Raw genomic sequence first — 25,379 nt, 5'->3', positions numbered from 1 at the left:
ATTAAGCACTATGATCAGTATGTACTCGTCTTAGATAAATATTATTTTAACCTCCATCAATATTTCTAGCTGACAGGACGCTGTATGATTGGAGGAGTACTGCATCGATACTATCTTCCCGTTTGCCTCATGAATCTGCTCAGAGTTTATCAGGCTCCTCGGTGATGTTTAAGGATTATTATATGGTAAGTATCTTCAAATATGGACATGGCATTTACTTGTTCTTTTTTTTCCCAGGAAAATATTGGGTCAATATTGATGAAAACATGAAATTTTACAGTGGACCTATTTAATTTTTAAATTCTTCATTGGAATTCATCTTTTTGCCCGGTCTTTTTAGTTCATGCCTGCAGTCCCAGCACCTGTGAGGCTAAATTCAGGAGAATGGCTGTGTGTTTGAGGCCAGCCTAGGCAACAGTTGTAAGATATTGTCTCAAAATCAAAAGCAACCTCACCAAATAAATAAATAAATAAATAAATAAATAAATAAGTAAGTAAGTAATCTTTTCTTCCAGAAGCAAATCTTGAGCCCTTTTATCATGCTTTGTGTAAAATTTACTTATCACCTTGACCCATAATATGTGCATTATATTTTATTAGCCAAAGAATCACATGGTTTCTTCTATATGTGATTGTATGGCTACTATTTTCTGCATTATATCAAGGAGTCAAATAGGGACTGAGAATGAAGACACCTACTTGAAGTATGATAATGGAAGGACTGAAAAAATCCAAATGCAATTTCCTAACTGCTCACTTAGGGCTTTTAGAATGAAGACTCTAATACAGAGCATGTGAACTTATAATCTGACTGTTTTGGGGGTTCTTCTATTAGAGCAATTCCTTAGATGCAGCAATGTGAATAGCACAGGAAATTCAGCTTTAAATATCTTTAGCACCAATTTTTTTTAAAAAAAATGGCAGAGCTATGACACTGTCTCAGAGAGTCACTCTGTGGATCTCATACTCTTACATGATCTCCTCTATGTGTGAATACGTGTGGCCCCTCTTTTCTTTTATCCTATATTTTTATATGTCGATGATTTATTTATTTTTCTTCCCTTCCCATTTGCTACCATAGAAAAATATGACAGTGAGTGGTACTGGATTGATTTAACAACAAAAGTTAATTCTTCTCACAGTTCTGAATCCCAGAAGTTAGCTATCAAGGTTGTCGGCAGGTATGTCTTCTGAAGCTTCACTGTTGACTGTGAGGCAGCTGTCTTTTTGGTGTGTCCTCCCCTGGGCTTTGTTTGCCTGGATCCTGGTGTCTCCTATCTTCTGATTACATTTAATCTTAGCTTCCTAAGAGCTGTGTATCCAAAAATGGTCACACTGATGGCTGGAACTCTAGCATGTTTGAAAAACACAATGTAATTCATAATTTTGTTAGATGAATGAAATATATTTAAAATGTTCCCTTATGTTGAATAGTCCTTCTAATTAATTAATTAATTAATTAATTAATTATTTGGGTAATGATGCATGGACTATGGATCACAGGTCAGAGGACAACATACAAGAGTTAGTTCTTTTTTATACTGTGCATGGGTTGTGGGATTTGAACCTAAGTTATCAAGATTAGCAGAAAGTACCTTTACTTGTTCACCAGCAATAGTTTTTAACTTGTTATTTAAAAATGTTTCATTTACAATTTTTCCTATAACCACAACTTTAAAATTAAGTCACATTTATCTTATGGTGTTAATTATGTTACTAATATATTTAAGAGTCTACTTTACTAAAACTAAAATTTTCCAAGTCTGTTTTGGGTATGAAAATTATATGGAATTTTTTTGATGGAAAATATAGATATGTCTACATTTTCAAATCTACATGAATGTAGAAATGGAAGTTACTAAAGCATAATTTACTGAGAAAAGTTAGGTCATTGTTATATATTGTTTATGGAAGACATTCCTTAATTCATCATTATTATAGTTTAGAAGGAAAATGTCTTCTATAGAGTCATGTGCTTAAACACTTGATTATTAGCTGTTATCATTGTTTTGGTAGGTTATCTGACATTCAGGAAGCAGAAACTAGTTGGATAGTGATGGGCCTTATGGTTATAACTTGATTTTTGTTTCCTGTGCTGCCCGACTTGGTGACATGTTGTTACCAGTTGCCTTTCCAAGTATGAGCTAGTCTTACCACCATAACATCCTTGACATGATAGACTGTACCCTCTCAAACCATGAAAAAATATTTCCTCTGCTAAGTTTTTAATCCTGGTGATATAAAATAACCAGTATAGAAAATTAGTACTGAGAAATGGAGTCACTATTGTGGTAAACAAAGTGGTTCATAAGCCTTTGAAGAGGTTCTCAGTGGGAATGTGAAAGAGTTTGGAACTTCAGGCTAGAAAAGTCGTTGTGTGCTTTAAGTGGAGCTTAATGGCCTTTCAGGTAGATGTTCAGAGGACTAAGATGCTTCTAGAAATGTGAATGTCAAAGTGTCTGTGTGACGTCTCAAAGGAGAAGAAGGACTCTACTAGGGACTTCTGTGTTCCAACAATGGATCTGGCTGTGTCCTGTCCTTGTGTTGAAAATTGATGTGAATTAGAAATTGATGAGTTTTTGCTTGGCAAGGGAAACTTCAAAGCATTATAGCGTTCAAGTTCTATTGTGTTCATTTCTCACTGCTTTTTGTCAGGTTTACATTGGGGAAGAGCAGAAAGTTGGAGAAAATGTTCTCGTTGGTAAGGAAAAGTGGATGAGAGTTGTAGACATGGTTGCTGTAGAGAAATCAGAGAAATGGTTCGGCCTACAGTGTGCTTGCCACATTAGCACGAGGATGAGTTTGGACCCTCAGTGCCCACATCAAAGTCAGACATGGTGGTACGTGTATATCCTCAGCTTTGGAAGGTGAGGAATGGGAAGGTGGAGCCTGCCAGCTAGCTACTCTAGTAAGTCTGTGAGCTCTAGGTCCAGTGAGAGACTCTTCCACACAAATACAAATAGAAGGTAAGCAGTCATAAGCCTTTGTATAAGTGCAATGAGAGGTAATTAAGGCTGTATATTATCTATGCATACCAACTATATGGTGTGTGTGTGTGTGTGTGTGTGTGTGTGTGTGTGGTGTGAATGAGACAGAAGTTTGAGAGTCAAGCTTTCAGATTAGCTTATGGCACCCCCTGGTTTTTTCAATTTTCATTGTTAGAACTGGGTTTTGCTTTGTCTAAGGATTCTCCTAGCCTGCAAAACGCTAGCTAGCATTTCATGTAGGGATACAAGTTTTAAGATTATTTCATGTTTTAAATAAGTAAAATTATTGTAAAATCATTTTATTTAATTAAAAATGTATATCCTAAAGTTTCCTGTTTTGACTATTCTTATGACTCTAGCTGAGTGCAATCACACCCACACTCCTGCAGAACTGCGGCCACTGTCATACAGCTTCAGAACACTTTTCTTATCTAAAACTGTCAAACTCTGTCACTGCTGAGTGCTAATTCTCCTGTAGCTCCTTTCCTGAACTTCCAAATGCTACCACTGCACATGTTGCTTGCTGCTTCTGTGACTCTGACCACTGTAGGTACCTCAAATAATCAGAACCTCACAGTCTGTTTTCTTCTTTAGTGACTGGTGGATTTCACTTTGCTAATGTCTTAAAAGGTTCCTCTGGATTGTATTGTGTGTCAGATGTATTTCCTTTATTGGCTGGACAATGACATGTGTCAGACTGGGTATCTATCAAGTGAGCAGCTTTCACCTTTTGACTGTTCAGAGAAATGTTACTGTGAATGTGGAGATTTGCATACCCGAATCTCTGTGCTTGTTCCTCTGGAGGATGTGCCAGAACTGAGATTGCTGATCTACATTGTGTTTTACGATTAACTTGTTAAGAAATCATCTTATTGTTTGTATTGTTACTTCTTTGTATAGAATAACTCTGTATCCTTGAGGAATAGCCAGTTGAGTTATGTTTTATGGCCTCTGAAAACAGATATTTATGGCCTTAAATTATCTTGAAAGATAATATCTAATGTAACTGAAACCTGTAGATATAATACCCCATACAAACATAAAAGTGTAAAATTACTTCATAATCAGATGGAAAAGACTACTGTCTCCATTTTTTTCTTTCAGTCTCATGTTATAACTCTGAGAATACGTAGACCAGTTCTAGAAAGTACAGACCTAGGGTACTGCAATTATAATAGGCAAAGCAAAACAAACTTTTAGTATTCCTCAGTATTCAGAGATGTAACATAATGTTTGTATCATTAGCACTGTTTTATTTTATGCGTATTTGCATCTATGTATATTTGTGGTATATATATACCACATGCAAGAAGATGATGATTAGACCCTGAAACTGGAGTTACAGATGCTCGTGAGCTGCCCTATGAGTGCTGAGAACTGAAATAGGTTTCCTTGAAAGAGCAGCATGTGCTCCGAACCACTAAGGCCTTTCTCTATCCCAACCTGTAACATTTTTGAAAATGATACAAATTCAAAGCAATATCAGCCGAAGTTTCTAGCTAGTCACTGTAAACAATGCAGTAACTTATTGTCACACACTAATTGTCAGTCATACAGGACTTTCCTTGGTTGATTGCTTGATTCATGTTGTGGCAGTAGCTCTAGGGTTCACAAAGCTATCTTTGAAAGAAACTCAGTCATTTTTGTGATCCCTTAGAATGAGGGAATGGGAGTTTCTCTTAGTGCATGCGGCTTAGAAGAAAAGTCTCAGGAAACGAGGGTGAGATGTGCATATGGTCATTCTAGAGCCATGTGGCCCTCCAGCAACCCTGTGTCCTAGGCACAGGAAGAAACCTCTTGTTGTAGCCGAATCCACAATGAAAGGAACATGCCTGACGTTAACTTGGAAGTAGAGGATTACCAGTGAATGCAACTTGGTCTTATAATTGGTTGTATTTGAATTACTTCCCTTTTTATATTTTTATTTATGTGTGTAGGTGCATGTACACATGTGTATAAGTATGTGTCCAGGCCAGAGATGAACACTGTATCTAGACTTAGCATTTTAGATAGATTTTCTTCTAGCAAACCCCAAGGATCTCCTTGGCTCTGCCTCCTCAGCACAGAAGTTTCATGATTCCACATCCATATATTTTACATGGATGCCAGGGACTAAATCAGGTCTTCATTGTTGCACAACAAACATTTACTCAGCTATCCTTGCATCCCTCTGCTTTTAAGAAGGCATCTTTTGCCTTCTAGACTTGGATCTCCGGTCATTCCAGTTCAACCCTCCAAGAGGAATGTATCCTGTATAGAAAGGGAGAAACAAAAAGGTTTACCTTTTTTTTTTTATTTTATTAAAATACTTAGAGCTTCCTCTCATAAACCAAAACAGTTACTGACTTTGTTGAAGGAGATTTTTTTTTTATAAACAAGAGAAGAAAATTTAAATGTGAGCTGTTCATCTCAAGTAAATATCACAGAATGGATATTCACAAATGAAATTTCTTATAGTTTTCTTTGAAAAACATTTGGGGGCTTTCAGTAAAAATGGGTTTTGCAAGAATCTAAAGCATATTTTTTATTTTAATTTGGAGATTTTAATGTCTTACATAGTTATTACTTATGTTCTTTGTCAGGAGGCTATGAATTTTTTTTTTTTTACTCAAAAGAGTGAGTTTCTTATATACAAAATGGCAGATAGGCTTTAAAAACAATATTTTTGAGAATTTAATATATTCATACTATGTATTTTAGTTGCATTTATATTCTTCCCTAACTTTTCCAAAAATTTCTGCCACCTCCTGAGCCACCCAATTTTATATTGATCCTCAGTTCCTACCCCCATCTTCCACCAACATAGCAAGTTCAGTTTGTGTTGTCAGGATACCCTGGGCTCAAGGCCTTCCCCAGAGAATGACTGATACATAGCTGGGGGGTGGGACATCATGCTTACCACCCTTTCTTCATGTTGGGACTTCCTCTGTCTTGAGCTCGTGCATGTCCTGCTCATGCTGTCAGTGCATGCAACCACTGTGAGTTGATATGTAGAGCTACCCCATTGTATCTGGGAAACTATTTTCTTGAAGTCATCCACTATCTCTGGCTCTTGCAATCTTTGCAACTCCTCTTCCACATGGATCCCAGGACCTTGCAGAGAGGACTGTGGCAAAGATTTGCACATTTATGGCTCAGTGCTCCAAACTCTTTCTCCATGCTGATCAATTGTTGTCCTCTGTGTCAGTTACTATCAAGAAAAGGAAGTTTCTCTGATGAGGTTGAGCAAGGCACATATTTATGGGTATAGTAATATGTCCTAAGGAGCCACTGAATCACTGTGTCTAACTCAGCAGAACAATAGAAATAGGTTTTCCCTTAGGAGCCAGGACCTATCTATCCTCAGGTTCTTGGCCTCATTGACAGTGGCAGGCATGGGTTCCAGCTCATTGACTGGGGCCTAAATCCAATTGAAAATGTGGTTGGTTACTCTCATAATATCCACGGCACTGCTGTACCAGTGGGTACTTAGTCCTAGCAATTGATAGGCTGAGGGGAAAGGATTGAGTTTAAAGCCAGCCCAAGTTGCAGTGTAGTCTGAGCTAGTAAGTGATATCCTTTATGTTATTGCCGCAGTGAACCAAACTTCCAACTAAAATGAGATATTAGTATATATGATTTTTACATTTTTCTTTATAAAAGACAATTGGAGTTTGACTTTGTGGAGTCATTTCACACCAGCTTGTTTCCTGTAGAAACCAATATATACAACCAGATTTCTCAATAATAATTGGCCTGTTGTTCTGAAATGCCCTCCAGTGGAAATGGCATTTGAGGAGCATGAGCCTCCTGGATATTAGTAATGGCATTGGCAGTGGTTCTACTTACGTGCCTGCCAGTCAAATTATGCTCTTAGTGTCAGTGTGTGGATAAGCTAGAATGTGGTTGTTTCCAACATTGGGATGAAGGCTCTGGAAGCTACACACAGAGCAGCTATTAGGTGAAGGAAAGGAACAGACTGTGCACGCCCCAGGGAATCCCCACCTCCCCCCCAACCCGGAAGGCTAGGTACACTTGTTCTCTAGTAAAGGAACATTAACTAAATTTCTTAAAAAGTAATGAAAGAGAACAAACTGTAAAAAGGCAGCCAAAAAAGGCAAACATCTGTTACTGAACATGTCTCACTTGATTTCCTTTTAATGTTCTTAGGAATAAATTTATGAACTAGGGAAGCTTTAGCACTAATTAGCTTGTTTTCATCAAACAAAATGCACCAGACATGGATGTTGAATATGAATGAAAACTTCAGTAGTAACAGTAAGTAGATAAAGTAACGGTGGCTAGGGTAAAGGCTGCAGACATTTGATTTATGGCTATGAATTATGTGTTGATTTAAATTGCTATGATGTACTTCTAATGATGGTCAATAAAACAGTCTTTTAAAAGCTGTGTATTCAATGAAAAATGGATAGATTAGGAACGAGTTCTTCTTCAGTCATACATGTAGGCTTCTGAGATGTTACAGTGATTCGGAGCTGTAAAAGGACAGGTTTGTAGCACAAATAGCATCAGCATTAATAATGATGGCTTTCAGTATTACACAGCCACATATAAGTATTCATATAAAAACTTCAGATTAAAAATTTTCAGAAATTTAGAAAACTTTGAGTTTTAGAGGGGTAAGTTGCTCAGAAAATCTGTATCACTTTGTCCATCTTTGTAATAAGACATGTGGATATTCTCAGTGAGGGGAGACAGGCCAATGTTGGGAGCCGACTCCCAGCGGAAAGTGGCTATCATCTTTGCAGCCATCTAGAGCCATATATCCTGACAAGAGACTTGTTTTCAACAGCCCACAACAGCTGAGCACACTCTGATAAACATCTTGTTTTTCTCACATATCTTGTTTTGCTGTTTAGTGCCCCCAGCTGCAAGGTGCACATGGTATCCATGGCTACAAGGCACATGTCAAAGCTTATAAATACTCAGGATTTCCTTTCAATAAAAGGGAGACTTGATCAGACTCTGTCTTGTCTCCATTCTTAGTGTCTCTTTCCCCTCAGTCCCCACTCTCTCTTTTGCTAGACCCTGACCCGCGGACCAGAGCATCAGCTCGGGTCGATACAGGCCAACATACTGATCTGTGCTGATTGGAACAGATCAAGTAAGACACCAAAAATCAAATTACTTAGGTTTTGTTTTCATATATGATAACATATATCATATATGTTCGTTTTTCTGAGCTTTTCAAAATTTAGACTCAGATGAGAAAATGATTACTTGTTTATAGTACAAGTGGCAAAGGAGTTGATGGAGGATGAGGAAAATGACACACAGATACACATATAAACCCTGTGCATGTACACATATACATACACACACACACACACATGTGCCCCTGCATATACTCCCATATACACATACATATACACATATAACCACATGTATGCTTGAATATACACAAATACATATAACCCCCACATATGTATACATGCACAAACACACATACATATGTATATATACACATACACCCTGCATAGATACACAAACATGTACACATGAATATGAACACATAGACATATGTAACCCCTACATACATACACATGGTACACATGTGTCCACATATATAAATATACATGATATAACAAGCATTTATACACATACACATATATACATGTAACATAATGACACATACACACATATATGTACACACATACTTGTAGTCACATATACACATATACATACATATGCATACACACACACACACTCACACACACACACACACACACACACACAAACAGAAATACACATATAAGCATACACACAAAACAGAAACAGTGAAAAGCACATCTATGATACTATTTCTACGAAGAAAATAAGAAGAAAAACTGGCTTAAGGATATCACAAGTATTTTTGCTGAAAACATCTATTTTTCTATATTGGTTAAAAAGATTCAAATTCTCCTAAATGTTTGACAGCTGGAGTGACTTTTCTCTCATTCCTCTTTTCTGGGGTCAGAATTTACTCTCCTTTTGTCAAATGATTTTCTCTTGGCTACGTTTCCTGTTCTTTCTCATCATCTACCACTCATTAGACAGTGTCTTGGGCTTACCATGAGGCATGCTGCAGTGGCTGTTGTAACTCTTACACCTTATTCAAGGGTACAAACTCAAATTCTTGAATCTTAGAAGAAGATCTTAACAGCAAAGAATAGATCATAGTGAAACCTAACAGAAAGTAGAGAGTTATACTCCATTTGTTACAGATGTCAAGCAGTGGAAGTAGTATCTACAAGAAAGTAGCACTTGGGTTACTGGACTCAGGCTCAGTTTGAGATTCCTAATGGATTCCAGGGTTATTTATGTGTCAACCATGAAGGATAACTTTTAACTTCAAATTAGTTCAAGACTTTGTTTCATGTTTGTTCCTATGCTTGTTATCATATATTTATCGCCATTTGTCTCTTGTCATTTTGTTAAGATATATTTTTGTATATCATGCTTTTGATGCATATATTTTGAGGAAAATTCAATTGAGCCAAAAATAAAGGTTATGCTTATTATAATGCTTTTTAGCCTTAGTTTCTTTCAAAAATACATCTTGAATTTCTTTCATAGATATTCCCTTTCCTGGTGGATGAATCTACAACAGTGGTATTGCATTTATAGATGGAACTTAATAGTGTTTTAAAACCAATACATCATTTTTAATAAAATTTGGCACATATTATTTAAGATTAGTTTTTAATGGATATTTCTACTTTCATAGAAGAAGAAATTGGTGTACCCTGATCTATTTTATATTTCAGCTTGTTATATATTGTTGAGTCATCCTCTAAAGAAGTATTGGTTTTTGATTTTTGAAGATATCCACTGCTTCTGTTAGAAGAGAAATTCATAAAAGAAAAACAGAACAATAACCAAGTAAAAGCAAGCAATTATCTGTGAAATGCCTGAGAGTACTGTGTCTAGACTGCAGTACGGACTTAGGTATAGCTGTTATTAAGATTATTTATTTGTTGAAGTATTTAAGTTCTTTGGTAGAGAGTGAAACATAGATTATAAAAATGTATACTACAAATCTATGACGGGTAAGGAAGGCATTCTTGTCCGAAAGACCTAAGACAGGCTCAGTCTTGTTAATGAAATAAAAAATGGGGAAAGGTGGAGAGCTTTTGGGGCTGCTTGGCAAGAATCTGAGATGGGCCAAGGATAGGAAAGTAGGCTTCAGGCAGAAATCTAAATATTAGGCTAGAACAAGAAGTGATCTCAGACAGGAATCTAAATTTTAAGCTAGAATAAGGAAGTAGGCTTCAGGCATGAAAATGACTTTGAGCTAGGACAGGGAAGTAGGCTCAAATACTTTGGTCATCCTGATAAGCCCTTAGAAACAGTGATCACTGAAGTGTTTATGTAATTGGGTTTTATGCCTTGCTTGTTCTTTGACTATTTGTGTTTATTGTCTTCCTTGTTCCTTGACTATTTGCATCTATTATATTGCTAGACCCTCAACCTAGAACTGAACCTTACTTAATACATGCATGTAATTAAAATGGTATAAAAGCAAAAAGGAGGAGGGGATAGAATAGGGGGCTCTAGGGAGGGGAAATGTATTGTAAGTTTATAAAATATCTAATTAAAAGCATTAAAAATAAAAAAGTATATACTACAACATATGTAAGTAAAGATAGAGTAATGGAGGAATTAATAGTTAATTAAGTACACAGATTCATAATTTTATAAATTAAATGATAAATGTACAGAAATTTAGCTGTGCATAATTTATCACCAAGTAAGAGATGATCTAATTATTGATCACTCATTCAAGTGATTCCATAAAACAAGAGCAAACCAGAAGTTACTGAAGTGTCTACTGCTGAAGATCTTGCTGAAGATTGGATCATGTATCCACATCACTTTCTTGATCCATCCTATTTTTCCATAAAGGAAGAGGATACTTTGGTGAAAAGGAAAGGTTGGGGGCGGGCATAGAATGCGGAAGAGATGCTGTGAAAACATTGTCACCCTATCGTCATCTTCCTGCTGGTTCTCTTTAAATAAATTCATTTCAAGACAGGTTGAGGAGTGTAAAAATATCCTTCTCAGCCCTTCCACTCTCTGTATGGTCCATGTGTCCCTCACACTATTAGCATGTGGAAATTTGTTATCACTGTAGGCTCTGTCCCAACCCAAAATTTATTAAAGTAGGTTATCTGCAGGGCTTTATCATTCTTTCTTCTCTCTTTGATGTTTCAGATGTATTTTAAAAGATGATTTTCTGTGGTGTTAGTTTTTGTGAGATTTTGAGATGTAGAGACGATGCCATAGGCTGAGTTTTCTGACAGACACTGAAATGAGCATATTCTATTATGATTTAGTTATGTGGTAGCATAAAAGTACATTCTTTGAAAGTTGGTAAGCGGTGTTATCGCTCATCAACTGTATTAAAACCCCATTATTAGATACTGAAATGTAATTAAAGAGAATGTTAAAGTTAGTTTGAAAAAATATTCTAGTTGCTTTGACATAGTACACTTTTTATTTATGTGTCAGTCTGGACAGAGTCAGTAAGATGATATATCCATCCTGGTAAGCATATCTCTGTGTTGGGATCAAATTCATAGTGATTTATAAACGTTAAATTTTAAAGAACCCTCTTCCTGATTATTACCTCTTAGTGTCCTCTGTCCAAAGGGGTAGCAAGTAGGTTGGGATAGTGTCTGACTATTCCATAGGACTCCTGGTTTGAAATTCCAGTGTGGTTAGGGCCTAGAACATTCTAAATAACATAAAGACAGAAAATAAACAAAACTGCTTAATACAGATCAATTAAAAAATGAACATGAACTCTACCACTTTTCTTTGCATGATGCTATGATTTACTTTTATAAATTAAACTTCAGTTAGAAAGGAAAACCAAAACTATTCCTTTTTGCAGACAGAAGCATACTGTACTTAAAAATCACATGTAGTCCACATAAAATTTGTGGCTCTGATAAATATTTCCAACAACATATTAAGATACAAAATCAACATGTAAACATCAATCACCTCTATGTACAGCAAGAGCAAACTTGCTGAGAAATAACTCAGAAAACACATCCCACTCAAAGTAGCCTTACCCTGTACAAAAATCAATTTCAAACTGGATCCCACAGACTAATTGAAAATTGGGATCACTGAAACTGATAACAGAAAACATAAGGAAAAAACATGAGGACATAGCTATAGGCAACATGTTTCTGAATAAAACCACAATAGGAAAGAAAATAATTGACAGTGCATGAAGTTAAAAACTTTCTGTACAGAAAAGATACTAACTCATAGTTCTGAGTGCCTACAAAAAGAAACTGGAGAAAGAATATACTAACAACTTGAAAGCACACCTGAAAGCTCTAGAACAAAAGGAAAAAAATACACCCAAGAGGAGTAAATGGCAGGAAATAATCAAACTCAGGGCTGAAATCAACCAAGTAGAAACAGAAAGAGCTGTACAAAATGTTAACAAAACCAGGAGCTAGTTCTTTAAGAAAATCAACAAGATAGATAAACCCTTAGCCAGACTAACCAGAGGGCACAGAGACAGTATCCAAATTATTAAAATCAGAACTGAAAAGGGAGACATAACAACAGAAACTGAGGAAATTTTAAAAATCACCAGATCCTACTACAAATGCCTATACTCAACAAAACTGGAAAATCTGGATGAAATGTACAATTTTCTAGACAGATACCAGGTACCAAAGTTAAATCAGGGACAAGTAAACCATCTAAACAGTCCCATAATTCCTAAAAAAATAGCAGCAATCATTAAAAGTCTCCCCACCAAAAAAAGCCCAGGATCAGATGGCTTTAGTGCAGAAATCTATCAGACCTTCAAAAGAGACCTAATACCAATTCTCTTCAAAGTATTCCACAAAATAGAAACAGAAGAAACACTATCTAATTCATTCTATGAAGCTACAATCATGCTCACACCTAAACCTCACAAAGACCCAGCAAAGAAAGAGAACTTCAGACCTATCTCCCTTATGAACATCGATGCAAAAATACTCAATAAAATTCTCACAAACTGAATCCAAGAACACATTAAAACAATCATCCATCATGATCAGGTAGGCTTTATTCCAGTAATGCAGGGATGATTGAGTATTCGGAAATCCATCAATGTAATCCACTATATAAACAAACTCAAAGACAAAAACCACATGATCATCTCACTAGATGCTGAGAAAGCATTTGACAAAATTCGACATCCCTTCATGATAAAAGTCTTGGAAAGATCAGGAATTCAAGGCCCCTACCTAAACATAGTAAAAGCAATTTACAGCAAACCAGTAGCCAGTTTTAGTACATCAAACTAAATGGAAAGAAACTTGAAGCAATCCCACTAAGATCATGGACTAGACAAAGCTACCCACTCTCTCCCTACCTAGTCAATATAGTACTGGAAGTCCTAGCTAGAGCAATTAGTTAAAAAAAAGAAGTCAAAGGGATACAAATAGGAAAGGAAGAAGTCAAAATATCACTATTTGCAGATGATATGATAGTATATTTAAGTGACCCCCAAACTTCCACCAGAGAACTCCTAAACCTGATAAAAAAAAAAACTTCAGCAAAGTGGCTGATTATCAAAATCAGCTCAAACAAATCAGTAGCCTTCCTCTACTGGAAAGATAAACAGGCTCAGAAAGAAATTAGGGAAATGACACCCTTAACAATAGTCACAAGTAATATAAAATACCTTGGTGTGAATCCAACCAAGCAAGTGAAAGAGCTATATGACAAGAACTTCAAGTCTCTGAAGAAAGAAATTGAAGAAGATCTCAGAAAATGGAAAGATCTCCCATGCTCATGTATTGGCAGGATTAATATAGTAAAAATGGCCATCTTGCCAGAAGCAATCTACAGATTCAATGCAATCCCCATCAAAATTCCAGCTCAATTCTTCAAAGAGTTAGAAAGAGCAATTCTCAAATTCATTTGGAATAACAAAAAAACTCAGGATATCGAAAACTATTCTCAACAATAAAGAACTTCTGGAGGAATCACCATCCCTGACCTCAAGCTGTACTACAGAGCAATAGTGATTAAACAAACAAACACACACACACACAAAACTGCATGGTATTGGTACAGAGACAGACAGGAAGATTAATGGAATAGAATTGAAGACCTGGAAATGAACCCACACACCTATGGTCACTTGATCTTTGACAAAGAAGCTAAAACTGTCCAGTGGAAAAGGGACAGCATTTTAAATAAATGGTGCTGGTTCAACTGGAAGACAACATGTAGAAGAGTGCAAATAGATCCATTCTTATCTTCTTGTACAAAGCTCAAGTCCAAGTGGATAAAGGACCTCCACATAAAACCAGACACACTGAAACTAATAGAAGAGAAGTTGGGGAAGAACCTTGAATACTTGGACACAGGGGAAAAGTTCCTGAATAGAACACCAATGGCTTATGCTCTAAGATCAATAATTTACAAATGGGACTTCATAAAATTGCAAAGTTTCTGTAAGGCAAAGGACACTGTCAATAGGACAAAATGGCAACCAACAGTTTGTGAAAAGATCTTTACCAATCCCACACCCAATAGAGGGCTAATATCCAATATATATAAAGAACTCAAGAAATTAGACTCCAGACAACCAAATAACCCTATTAAAAATGGGGTACAGAGATGAAAAAAGAATTTTCAACGGAGGAAACTTGAATGGCTGAGAAGCACCTAAAGAAATGTTCAGCATCCTTAGTCATCAGGGAAATTCAAATCAAAACAACCCTGAGATTCTACCTCACACCAGTCAGAATGTCTAAGATCAAAAACTCAGGTGATAGTAGATGCTAGCAAGGGTGTGGAGAAAGAGGAACACTCCTCCATTGTTGGTGGGATTGCAAGATGGTGCAACCACTCTGGAAATCAGTGTGGCGGTTCCTCAGAAAATTGTACATAGCATTACCTGAGGATCCAGCTGTACCACTCTTAGGCATATACCTAGAAGATGCTCCAACATGTAACAAGGACACATGTTCCACTATGTTCATAGCAGCCTTATTTATAATAGCCAGGAGCTGGAAAGAACCCAGATGTCCTTCAGCAGAGAAATGGATATAAGAATGTGGCACGTTTACACAATGTAGTATATTAAAAACAATGAATTTGAGGAATTCTTAGGTAAATGGTTAGAACTAGAAAATATCTTCCTGAGTGAGGTAACCCAATCACAAAAGAAAACACATGATATTCACTCACTGATAGTTGGGTATTAGCCCAGAAGTTTGAAATACCCAAGATTCAACTCACAGACCACATGACATTCATGAAGAAGGAAGACCAAATGTGGGTGCTTCGGTCCTTCTTAGAAGGAGTAGCAAAATACTCAAGGGAGCAAATATGGAGACAAAGTGTGGGACAGAAACTGAAGGAGGAGCTATCTGGAGACCATTCCACCTGGGTATCCATCCCATGTGCAGTAACCAAAGGTAGTCGCTGATGTGGATGTCAGGAAGTGCATGATAACAGAAGTCTGATATAGCTGTCTCCTTATAGGTCTGCCAAAGACTGATATATATAGAGGCTGATGCTCACAGATAACCACTGAACTGATCAAGGGGTTCCCAATGGAGGAGTGAGAGAGAAGACTGAAGGAACCGAAAGGGTTTGAGGCCCCGTAGGATAGCAACAATACCAACCAACCAGAGCTCCCAGGGTCTTAAACCAGCAGCCTGGGAGCACATAGGGAGGGCCCCATGGCTCGAGCTGTATATGTAAGGGAGGATGGCCTTGTGGAGCATAGATGGGAGAGGAGATCCTTGGTCCCATGAAGGCTGGACACCAAGTGTGGGGGAATTAGAGTTTGGGGAGAGGGGAGTGGGTGGATAGGTGGGGGCACATCCTCATAGAACCAAGAGGACAGGAGATAGAATAGGGAGTTACTGGGTGGGGGTGCGGGGTGGGAAATATGGTAAGGGGATAACATCTGAAATGTAAATAAAATATCCAATAAAAAACCCAAAAAAGTAAAAGAGACTGCTAACTTACTCAACAGCCTATAGAATAGGGGGAAATCTTTTCCAATAAGACCTTAGGTCAGAGATTAATATTAATATCTACAGTATACAAAGAGTGATAGAAATTAAGCACCAGGGAAACAGAGCTGCCAGTCAGTAAGTGAGCCAATGATGTAGGGAGATGTTGATCAGTAGATGCTGGAATAGCACTCTAGCATATTACTACTGTGCAGGATGCCATCTTTAGGTAATGATAATAAGCAGTATATTTTAAGAAGCTAGGAGAAAAGATTTTCAATGTCATACAGGAAAATAACGAAAGATGAATGAGAAAAATAGACACATTTGCTGACTTAAATATTAAATAGTGCACCTATGTATTGAATCATCATGTAGTATCTCATAGATATATGCAGTTATGTTTTATATATCAGTTAAAATTAATCATAATTTAGAAAAATTAAGAGTTACAAATTAACTCATGGTTTAAAACAATTAAAAGAGACTAGAGACAAAACACTTAAGACAAGACACTAGGTTCTAGACTTTCAGGAGTTGTTCCATTGGTCTGTATTAATTATTTTCTCACTGAGGTGACATGATAGCAGCAACACTAGGGAGAAAGGATGTATTTCCTCTTTCAGTTTCAGAGACTCAGTCTCTTATAGCAGAGAAGGTCTAGTACCAAACTGTAGTTTACATTATGAAGTGGCAGAAAACTGAGAAAGGGTCAAGTTAAGATCTAGGTTCAGGGACATGGCTTTGGTGAACTGTGTCTTCCAACAAGGCCACATCTCCTCATACCTTTTAACGTTCTACTGATAACATCAAATTATGAATCCATGGAAGGACTAATTCCATTCATTACTTCAGAGCCCTTCAATCCTAATCTCTCGATCTCTGGAAATCCATCATAGACAGAAGTATGCCTTTTTAGTATACTAGATGTTTCTCAGTTTAATCAGGTTGACATTAAAATCTGCTTACACAATCTTCCCTAGAGACAGGCTCAAAACTCCTAACAGCCAAGCCACCATTTTGTTGCTTTTGACAAAAAGGAAAAGTAATTATTGCTTCCTGTTATTTTTGTTGTTAGAGGTGGAATTATGTTTGTATGGCTATCTTCTTTTGGGTTTGTTGAAAGACGATCACTTTGCTTTTTCTAGGGTGCTAGTTTCCCTCCTTGTGTTGGAGTTTTCCATCTATTATTCTTTGTAGGGCTGGATTTGCGGAAAGATACTGTGTAAATTTTGTTTTTTTCATATTATATCTTGGTTTCTACATCTGTGGTTATTGAGAGTTTTGTTGAGTATAGTAGCCTGGGCTGGCATTTGTGTTCTCTTAGGGTCTGTATGACATCTTCCCAGGATCTTCCCACTTTTACAGTCTCTGGTTAAAAGTATGGTATAATTCTGATAGGTCTGTCTTTATACATTATTTGACCATTATTCCTTATTTCTTTTAAGATTCTTTCTTTGTTTTGTACATTTGGTGTTTTGATTATTATGTGATGAGAGAAATTTCTTTTCTTGTCCTGTCTATTTGGAGTTCTTTAGGCTTCTTGTGTGTTCATGGCCATCTCTTTCTTTACGTTAGGGAAGTTTTTTTCTATAATTTTGTTGAAGATATTTACTGGCCCTTTAAGTTGGGAATCTTCACTCTCTTCTATACCTATTATCCTTAGGTTTTTGTCTTCTCATTGTGTCCTGTGTTTCCTGGATGTTTTGGGTTAGGAGATTTGTGCATTTTGCATTTTCTTTAACTGTTGTGTCAATGTTTTCTGTGGTATCCTCTGCACCTGAGATTCTCTCTTCTATCTTTTGTATTCTGTTGGTGATACCTGCATCTATGACTCCTGATGTCTTTCCTGGGTTGTCTATCTCTAGGGTTTTCTACCTTTGTGATTTCTTTATTGTTTCTATTTCCATTTTTAGATTCTCAATGGTTTTGGTCAGCTCCTTCACCTGTTTGTTCATATTTTCCTATAACTCTTTAAGGGATTTTTGTGTTTTCTCTTTAAGGGCTTCTACATCTTTACCTGTGTTCTCCTGTATTTCTTTAAGTTTATTATTTATGTCCTTCTTAATGTCCTCTATCATCATTATGAGAAGTGATTTTAAATCTGAATCTTGCTTTTCTGGTGTGATGGAGTATCCAGGACTTGCTTTGGTGGAAGAACTGGGTTCTGATGATACTATGTAGCCTTAGTTTCTGTTGCTTATGTTTTTGTGCTTGCCTCTCGCCATCTTATTATACTAGTGCTACCTGTCCTTGCTGTCTCTGACTGGAGCCTGTCCCTCCTCTGATCCTGGTTCTGTCAGAAATCCTCAGAGTCTAGCTGTGATCCTGTGATTCTGGAATCCTGGGATCCAGAGATCATGGGTGTATCAGATGTCCTGGGAGTCAAGCTGCCTCTGGGATCCTGAAATCCTGGTGGGACCAAACTCCTGAGATCCTATGTTTCTTGACATGTTATACCACCTAAGAGTTGAGCTTTCTCTGGGTTTTTTGTCACTGGGTGTGGAGATAGCACCCAAGGTCTGATTGGGGAACTGGCTCAGACTGGAAGCCATCCTGGGCACTCTTAAATTCAAGAATACAAAACACATGACTTACAAAACCCATCCAAAAATGTATTTGGCCACTTTTGATGTTGCACGTGTGCTAAAGATTGACCATTCAAGTAATTTCTCAGCCAACAAGCAATGATATTGTAAAAACTGTGTCTCACTGCTCCTTCCCAATTGATAGGGACATGGCTGACTTCCACAGAACAAGCACTACTGTTAATAGTCCAGCCTGGCAGGAAAGCTTCTCAGTTAATGTCGAATGTTTTGATGTGTAACTTAGCTTCCTATGTATATAGTAGAAATTATCTCTTTTCACAGATGTCTCTTTGAAAACTTATTATTTTACTTTGAATGACATGTTTATATATCATGTTTTATATGTAATCTGGCAAGGACATAAGACTATTTAAAATTATAAAAAATCTTTATGGCTCAGAAAATATCCCTTTAACCACATTTGGGGTACTAGGGAATAGGGTGTCAATTATAGAATATCTTTTTATAGCAAACATATTTTAGATATTCACAAGCAGTAGATTAAAATAACAATCTGTGTAGCAGTAACATGCAAAATGGAAGGCTAGAGAGGTTATATAGTTAATCAGCGAAAAAGTTTAATCATTATACTTTGAGGAACTGTCAGAAAGAAAAAAAATTGGAAAGAGGATAGGGATTGATGGCTTCGACAGCTGTTTTTTTCTAAAAGGCAGTCTGAGGTGTAATAATATTGTGTAAATTCCAGCAGTGAGTCTCTGTTCCAGCTAATTCTGATATTTGAAGGGATATGTGGGGCAAGGAGTCTGGGAAGTGATGAGAGATAAATTTATTCAGGTTGTTACAAAATAATTGAAAGCTGTGCCAGGAGAGTTTGATTAGCTGCTTATATATTCTTCGTCCAAGTGTTTAGGGAACAAGAAAGCTGTGTTTCTAGGCAGAAAGAAAGAACTTAAGGAAGTTGAAAGAAGCAGGTGGCAGCTGTACAAAGAAGCAGGATTTTTAGGGAAATGTAGTTGAAATATCAAGGCAGAGTGCACTTGAGATTTGAGTATAGGAGTCTGTAGAAGACTAATGCTTAGGGGGAAAAACCTTTTAAATAAAAGCTGGCATTCATGGTTCAAGAAAGAAACTACAAACAAACAAAAAATTCAACAAAACCAAAACCAAATTCCCAAATCTTTATTAGTTAGGTTTTTCTAATATTTTCTAGAAGAAAGGTACACAGATGGACCAAGCTATCTTTCACGGCCCCACATGTATCAATTTGTTCAAGGCAATTTTCTACTTTCTCTAGTATTAGATTTAATGTATTTGGTTTCATGTTGAGGTCCTTGATCCACTTGCACTTGAGTTTTGTGTAGGGTGATAAATATAGATCTGTTTGCATTCTTCAATACACAGACATCTGGTTAGACAAGCACCATTTGTTGAAGATTCTCTTTTTTTTCCTATTGTATGGTTTTGGCTTCTTTATCAAAAATTAAATGTCCATAGGTGTGTGAACATTATTTATGGGTATTCAGTTCTGTCTCATTGATTCTGTACCTGTCTAATTCTATACCAATAGCATGTAATTTTTATTACTATTGTTTTATAGTACAGCTTTAAGTCAGGGATAGTGATTCCTCAGAAGTTCTGTTACTCTTCAGACCATTTCGGCTATCCTGAGTTTTTTGCTTTTACATATGAAGTTGAGAATTATTATTTCAAGATCTGTAAAGAATTGTGTAAAGATCTGTAAAGGAATTAAATATTGCCTGAATATGCAGGAAGCACAAAGACACAGCTTCCAAAACTTAAACAATTGACGGAGACTACCTTGATAATCCCTAATGTTCCTATTAATGTTTTAGCCTATCTGCAGCCTTCTGTCCCAGGATATCTGACAGACCTTAAGTGAAGCAGAAATTATGAAGAACTAGCTTGCCCTGTGTTGGCAGAGTTTACCAGTCAACTATTCTGCATCCATTTGACCTTTTTAGACAGCATTCTGTCTGCAGATATAATTAGGACATTTCTTGTCCAGTGGCTAGCCTGGCACAGTTGAAGCCCCTCCACATGGAGGTATTGATGCCCAATATCTTTCTTGAAATGGAATGGGGAGATTGTCTTTCATAGTGTCCCAGATTTCTTGGATGTTTTGTGTCATGAACTTTTAGATTTAACATTTTCTTTGACCAGTGTTTTAATTTCTTTTATGCCTGAGATTCTCTCTTTCATCTCTTATATTCTATTGGTGATGCTTATGTCTGTAGTTCCTGTTTTCTTTCCGATGTTTTCCCATCTCCAGGATTGCCTCAGCTTGTCTTTTCTTTATTGCTGCTATTTCCATTTTCAGCTCTTGTACAGTTTTATCCATTTTCTTCACCTGTTTGATTGATTGTATTTTCCTGTATTTATTTAAGGGATTTATTCATTTCTTCTTTAAAGACCCCTATTATCTTTATAAGATTGGATTTAAGATCATCTTCTTGTGGTTCAGATTAGTTAGGATATCCATGGCTTGCTGCAACAGGGGCTTTGGTGGTGCCTGGCTCTTGTTGATTGTGTTCTTATGCTGTCCTATAGGCATCTGTTTTTCCCTGGTGTTGGCTGTATGATCCTGATGACAGCAGGACTTTTCTGGAAGGCAGAGGGAGCCATAAGCCTGATTGTGGAGGTCAGGACACTGGACTCTGCTAACTATGCCTCTGGTGGAACCCACTAGCAAGGGATTTGTGGGGCAATGTTCCAAAGCTGGTAGTTCTTGGAGCCCCTGCTTCCCTCCATGGGGTAAAGAAGAAGCTCTTCGAGTTCTGTAAGGCTCCTCAGGACCAAAGGGCAAGCCAGATGCTAGTTAGAGGAGGTCAGTAGACTGCCTTAAACTCACCTCTGCCAACTGTGCTCCAGAAAGACCCACCTGGGAAAGGATTGGTGGGGTACTGTTTCAAGCTGGTTAGACTTGGGGCCCCAGAGGCCTCCATAGGGGAGCAGTATGTCCTTGGTGTTCCCCAAGTCTCCACAGGATCAAAGAGTGAGCCTAGTGCCAGACAATGGAGGTCAGGGGACTACAGGCAACTCACCACTGCTAGCTCTGGGAGAGGATCTTCCATTTCATTGACTTTTCATTTTTATATTTTGTCAGTCCTGTTTGGCTCTGTCCTGGGTCTCTGGGCTGCACTTATCTCTTGTTTCTGTCCTTTTAGGCAGTGTCAAGCATAGGCTCCCTCTCATGACATGGACCTCAAGTTGGGCTAGTTACTGGCTGGCTATTTGTCTTAGTCAAGGTTTGTATTTCTGCATAAACAACATGACCAAGATACAAGTTGGGGAAGAAAGGGTTTATTCAGCTTACACTTTCCACATTGCTGTTCATCACCGAAGGAAGTCAGGACTAGAATTCAAGCAGGTTAGGAAGCAGGAGCTGGTGCAGAGGCCATGGAGGGTTGTTACTTACTGGCTTGCTTTTCCCTTTTTCTCAGCTTGCTTTCTTATAGAACACAAGATTACCAGCCCAGGGATGGTACCACCCACAAGGGGCCCTCCCCCCTTGATGACTAATTGAGAAAATGCCTTACAGCTACATCTCATGGAGGTATTTTCTCAACTGAAGCTCCTTTCTCTGTGAAAACACCAGCTTGTGTCAAGTTGACACAAAACCAGCCAGTACAACTATTCCTACAAGTTCTGTGCCATCTTTACTCCAGCACATCTTGCAGACGTACAGATTATAGGTCAAAGACTTTGTGGTTCGGTTGATCTCCCAGTTCCACTACTAAGAGACTTGCCTGGTTATAGAAGATAGACAGTTTGGGCTCCATATTCTCCATTACTAGGAGAGTTTGTTAGGGTAAATCTTGTAGAATCCAGTCGTCTTTACCAGGGCTCTCTATCTCTGCCCTTTCCATCTCTGAGCTTATCTCTTCTGTTCCCATACCTACCTTCCCTAATTTCACCTGCAAGTTTCATTTCATTCCTCCTTCCCAGGGAGATCCATGCATCAGCCTTTGAGCACTCCTTGTTCCTTAGCCACGCTGGGTCTGTGGATTGTAGCACGATTATTCTTTATTGAGTAGCAATATCCAAAATATACAGAACTCAAGAAACTAGACATCAACAAACCAAATAATCCAATTAAAAATGGGATTCACCATATTTAAACAGAAAACTTGAAACAAGAACTTCAAATTGCTAAGAAATACTTAAGGAAATATTCAATACCCATAGATAGCAGGGAAATTAAAATCAAAACTATTTTGAGATTCTGTCTTACACCTCTCAGAATGGTTAGGAACACAAACATGTAACAGCTCAGAGTTGTGAGGTTGTGCAGCAAGGGGAACACTCTTCCATTTCTAGTGGAAGTGTAAATTTGAATAGCCATTATGGAAATTAATATGGAGATTCCTCAGGAAGTTGGGAGTCAATCTATCTCAAAACCTACCTATACCACTGCTATGTATATACTGGAAGGATTCTTCGTCGTTTCTCAAGGACCCTTGCTCAACTATGTTCATTTCAGCTTTATTCATAATAGTCAGAAACTAGAAACAACCTAAATGTCCCACAACTGAAAAATAAAGAAAATGTGTTATATTTACACAATGGAATATTACTCAGCTGTTAAAAACAATGACATCATGAAATTTGCAGTCAAATGAATGAAACTAGAAAAGATAATCCTGAGTGAGGTAACCCAGACCCAAAAAGACAAACATAATATCTCTTCACTTATGAAGTTCTCATCTTTCTAATGTAATTGTAGAAAGGGTATCTTAGTACTTAGAAGTAAATATCACAAGAAAGCATGACTATATACAACTAAGATTGTATCTGAAGAAATATAATGTAAAATGAAGCTTAGTTTTGTAGGTGAGAGTTAAGATTTTAAATAAACAACCTATACGTTCAGACAATTGCAACATCTTTATGTTGCCTTTTATATTTTCTGAGGATTTATACAAGATATGTTTTGGCTTTAGTTATCAAAGACAAACTTGAAGCTTAAATGTGAATAGAAAAGACAGATTTTCCAGATAGTATCCACATGCTGTACTATACCACAAAGCCTTTCGTTAACAACAACCTCCCCTGTTCCATCTTTCACTCAGTTATCAGGATTACTTCAAATTTCTCATAGCTATTTTTTTAAAAGTAAAGATCATGGGCAATTATGAAGTAGGTGAAATGGATTTGCTTCACCTTTGCCTCACAGTAGTCAGAGGTGATGACTGGTTATTCAAAGCTATTACAGGGTGGTCTACCCATCTACTCTTATAATTGATTAGTATTAAAGAAATGTATAAGAAAACTGAGTATCAAACATTGTTTGATAGAGTCACTGAGAGTGACTCTAGCACCTTACACCAGCCTTGTTTTGAATGACATATGGAAGACATTTTTCACTGAATGTAAATTGGTTTCTCTTACTGAACTGTTTTTCTGGGTGTTTTTACGCTAGTCTTTTGGGTTCTGCTAACAAAGCACAAAAATATATGTGGCTTAACAAACAGAGTTAGATATCTCATAATTCTGGAAGCTGAAAGTCTAAGCTTATGCTGCCAGCAAAAGGATTTATCTCCCATTATTTGGAACTTTTTTGCCTTTTTGCCTTGCATCATCACAGGATCTTATTTTGGTGCTGGTTCCTTTTCTTACAAGATCATCAGCCCAGTTGGATTAGATCCTCACCCTTGAACTTCACACAGTTTTGAAACCTTTGAGAAAAAATAATAAGAATTAAGGCCTTAAGAATTTGAGGGTAATGTCCATAATTCTCTGACAGCTAGAAATTTGATATCTAAATCTGATAAGATATACCAAGTAATATCAGGAAGTATTTTACATCATTCTTCACTTATATTTCCTCATTAACCTGATTTAAAGTTATTTTCATTTTTCATAGACGGTATTTGTTTTGTAAAATGTTACATCAAATGTTTTATAAAATGATAAAGATTTATTTGCAGAGTCAAATAAATAAAATTTTATCTATAATACATTTACAAAACACTTGCTTGCCAAAGTTATTACTTGGAGTTATATATCTGGGTACAAAAATACACTGAAGAAGATTCATCAATTACACTACTTTGAGCATGCATACATATTCATATGGATATTTGGGTTTATGATATACATTAGAATATAAATATATTTTTATTATGAAGATTTATTCTTCATTTGAAACTATAACAGAAAATAAATGAATTAAAAGTTTATACGTAGTAAAGTTATTTTCTTCTTATCTCAACTCTTTCCAGAGACCCTATAAGAAGAAAGATATACAATCTATCAAGAAAGACCTGAAGCCAGACAAAAGGTTGGTCTTTTATACCAGAGAAGAAAAAACACTAATCATTGTGTTTATTTTGCATGCTGACAATATACCTGATGACTTTAATACTGAAATATAAGGAAGTATAGGTTATTGAGATCTCAATTAATTGTGTTACATGTGTACAAGTATGTGAATCTATGTATTCATGCTGAAGTCAGAGTCAAACATTGAGCATCTTCATCTATTGCTAGTCAGTTTATTACTTTGAGGCAAGGTTTCACGTGAACCGGGACTTCAGCTAGACTGGCTGGCTAGTGAGCTCTTCAAATCCACCTGTCTTTTTGTCATGATGCTGGTGTGTGACATGAGTGCTAGGGACTTGAAATCAGGTCCTCTTGCTTACAAAGCAAATTCTATGAAAATTCAGCTTCCAGATGTATGCTTTTTCATAAACTGAGAATACATTCATTTACTAACATTATTGGATAATCTAGGGCTACAGAGTAACTGGAAACTAATTATGAAATTCTACAAAGAAGAAGAGGCCAGAGGGGAGTTCTCAGTCTGAATGCAAACTATTCTTAAATTACTAACTGGCCTCTGAACT

At 37.0% G+C, this 25,379-nt stretch overlaps 1 protein-coding gene across 1 annotated transcript in view; it reads left to right on the top strand.

Moving 5' to 3' along the window:
* Positions 1–25,379, top strand: part of Iqcm (IQ motif containing M) — a 301,176-nt gene that overhangs the window by 95,138 nt on the left and 180,659 nt on the right. Inside the window, exons 6-7 of the mRNA XM_028788592.1 lie at positions 70–185; positions 24,756–24,814. Coding sequence (XP_028644425.1) covers positions 70–185; positions 24,756–24,814 — 175 coding nt within the window. The remainder of the gene's footprint in view (positions 1–69; positions 186–24,755; positions 24,815–25,379) is intronic.

This window comes from Grammomys surdaster, unplaced genomic scaffold (assembly GCF_004785775.1).
Source record: "Grammomys surdaster isolate TR1022 unplaced genomic scaffold, NIH_TR_1.0 125752, whole genome shotgun sequence".
In the NCBI taxonomy this organism is placed as follows: domain Eukaryota; kingdom Metazoa; phylum Chordata; class Mammalia; order Rodentia; family Muridae; genus Grammomys; species Grammomys surdaster.
The sequence above is the reverse complement of the archived record's forward strand: the minus strand, read 5'-3'. Positions and strand labels throughout refer to the sequence as shown.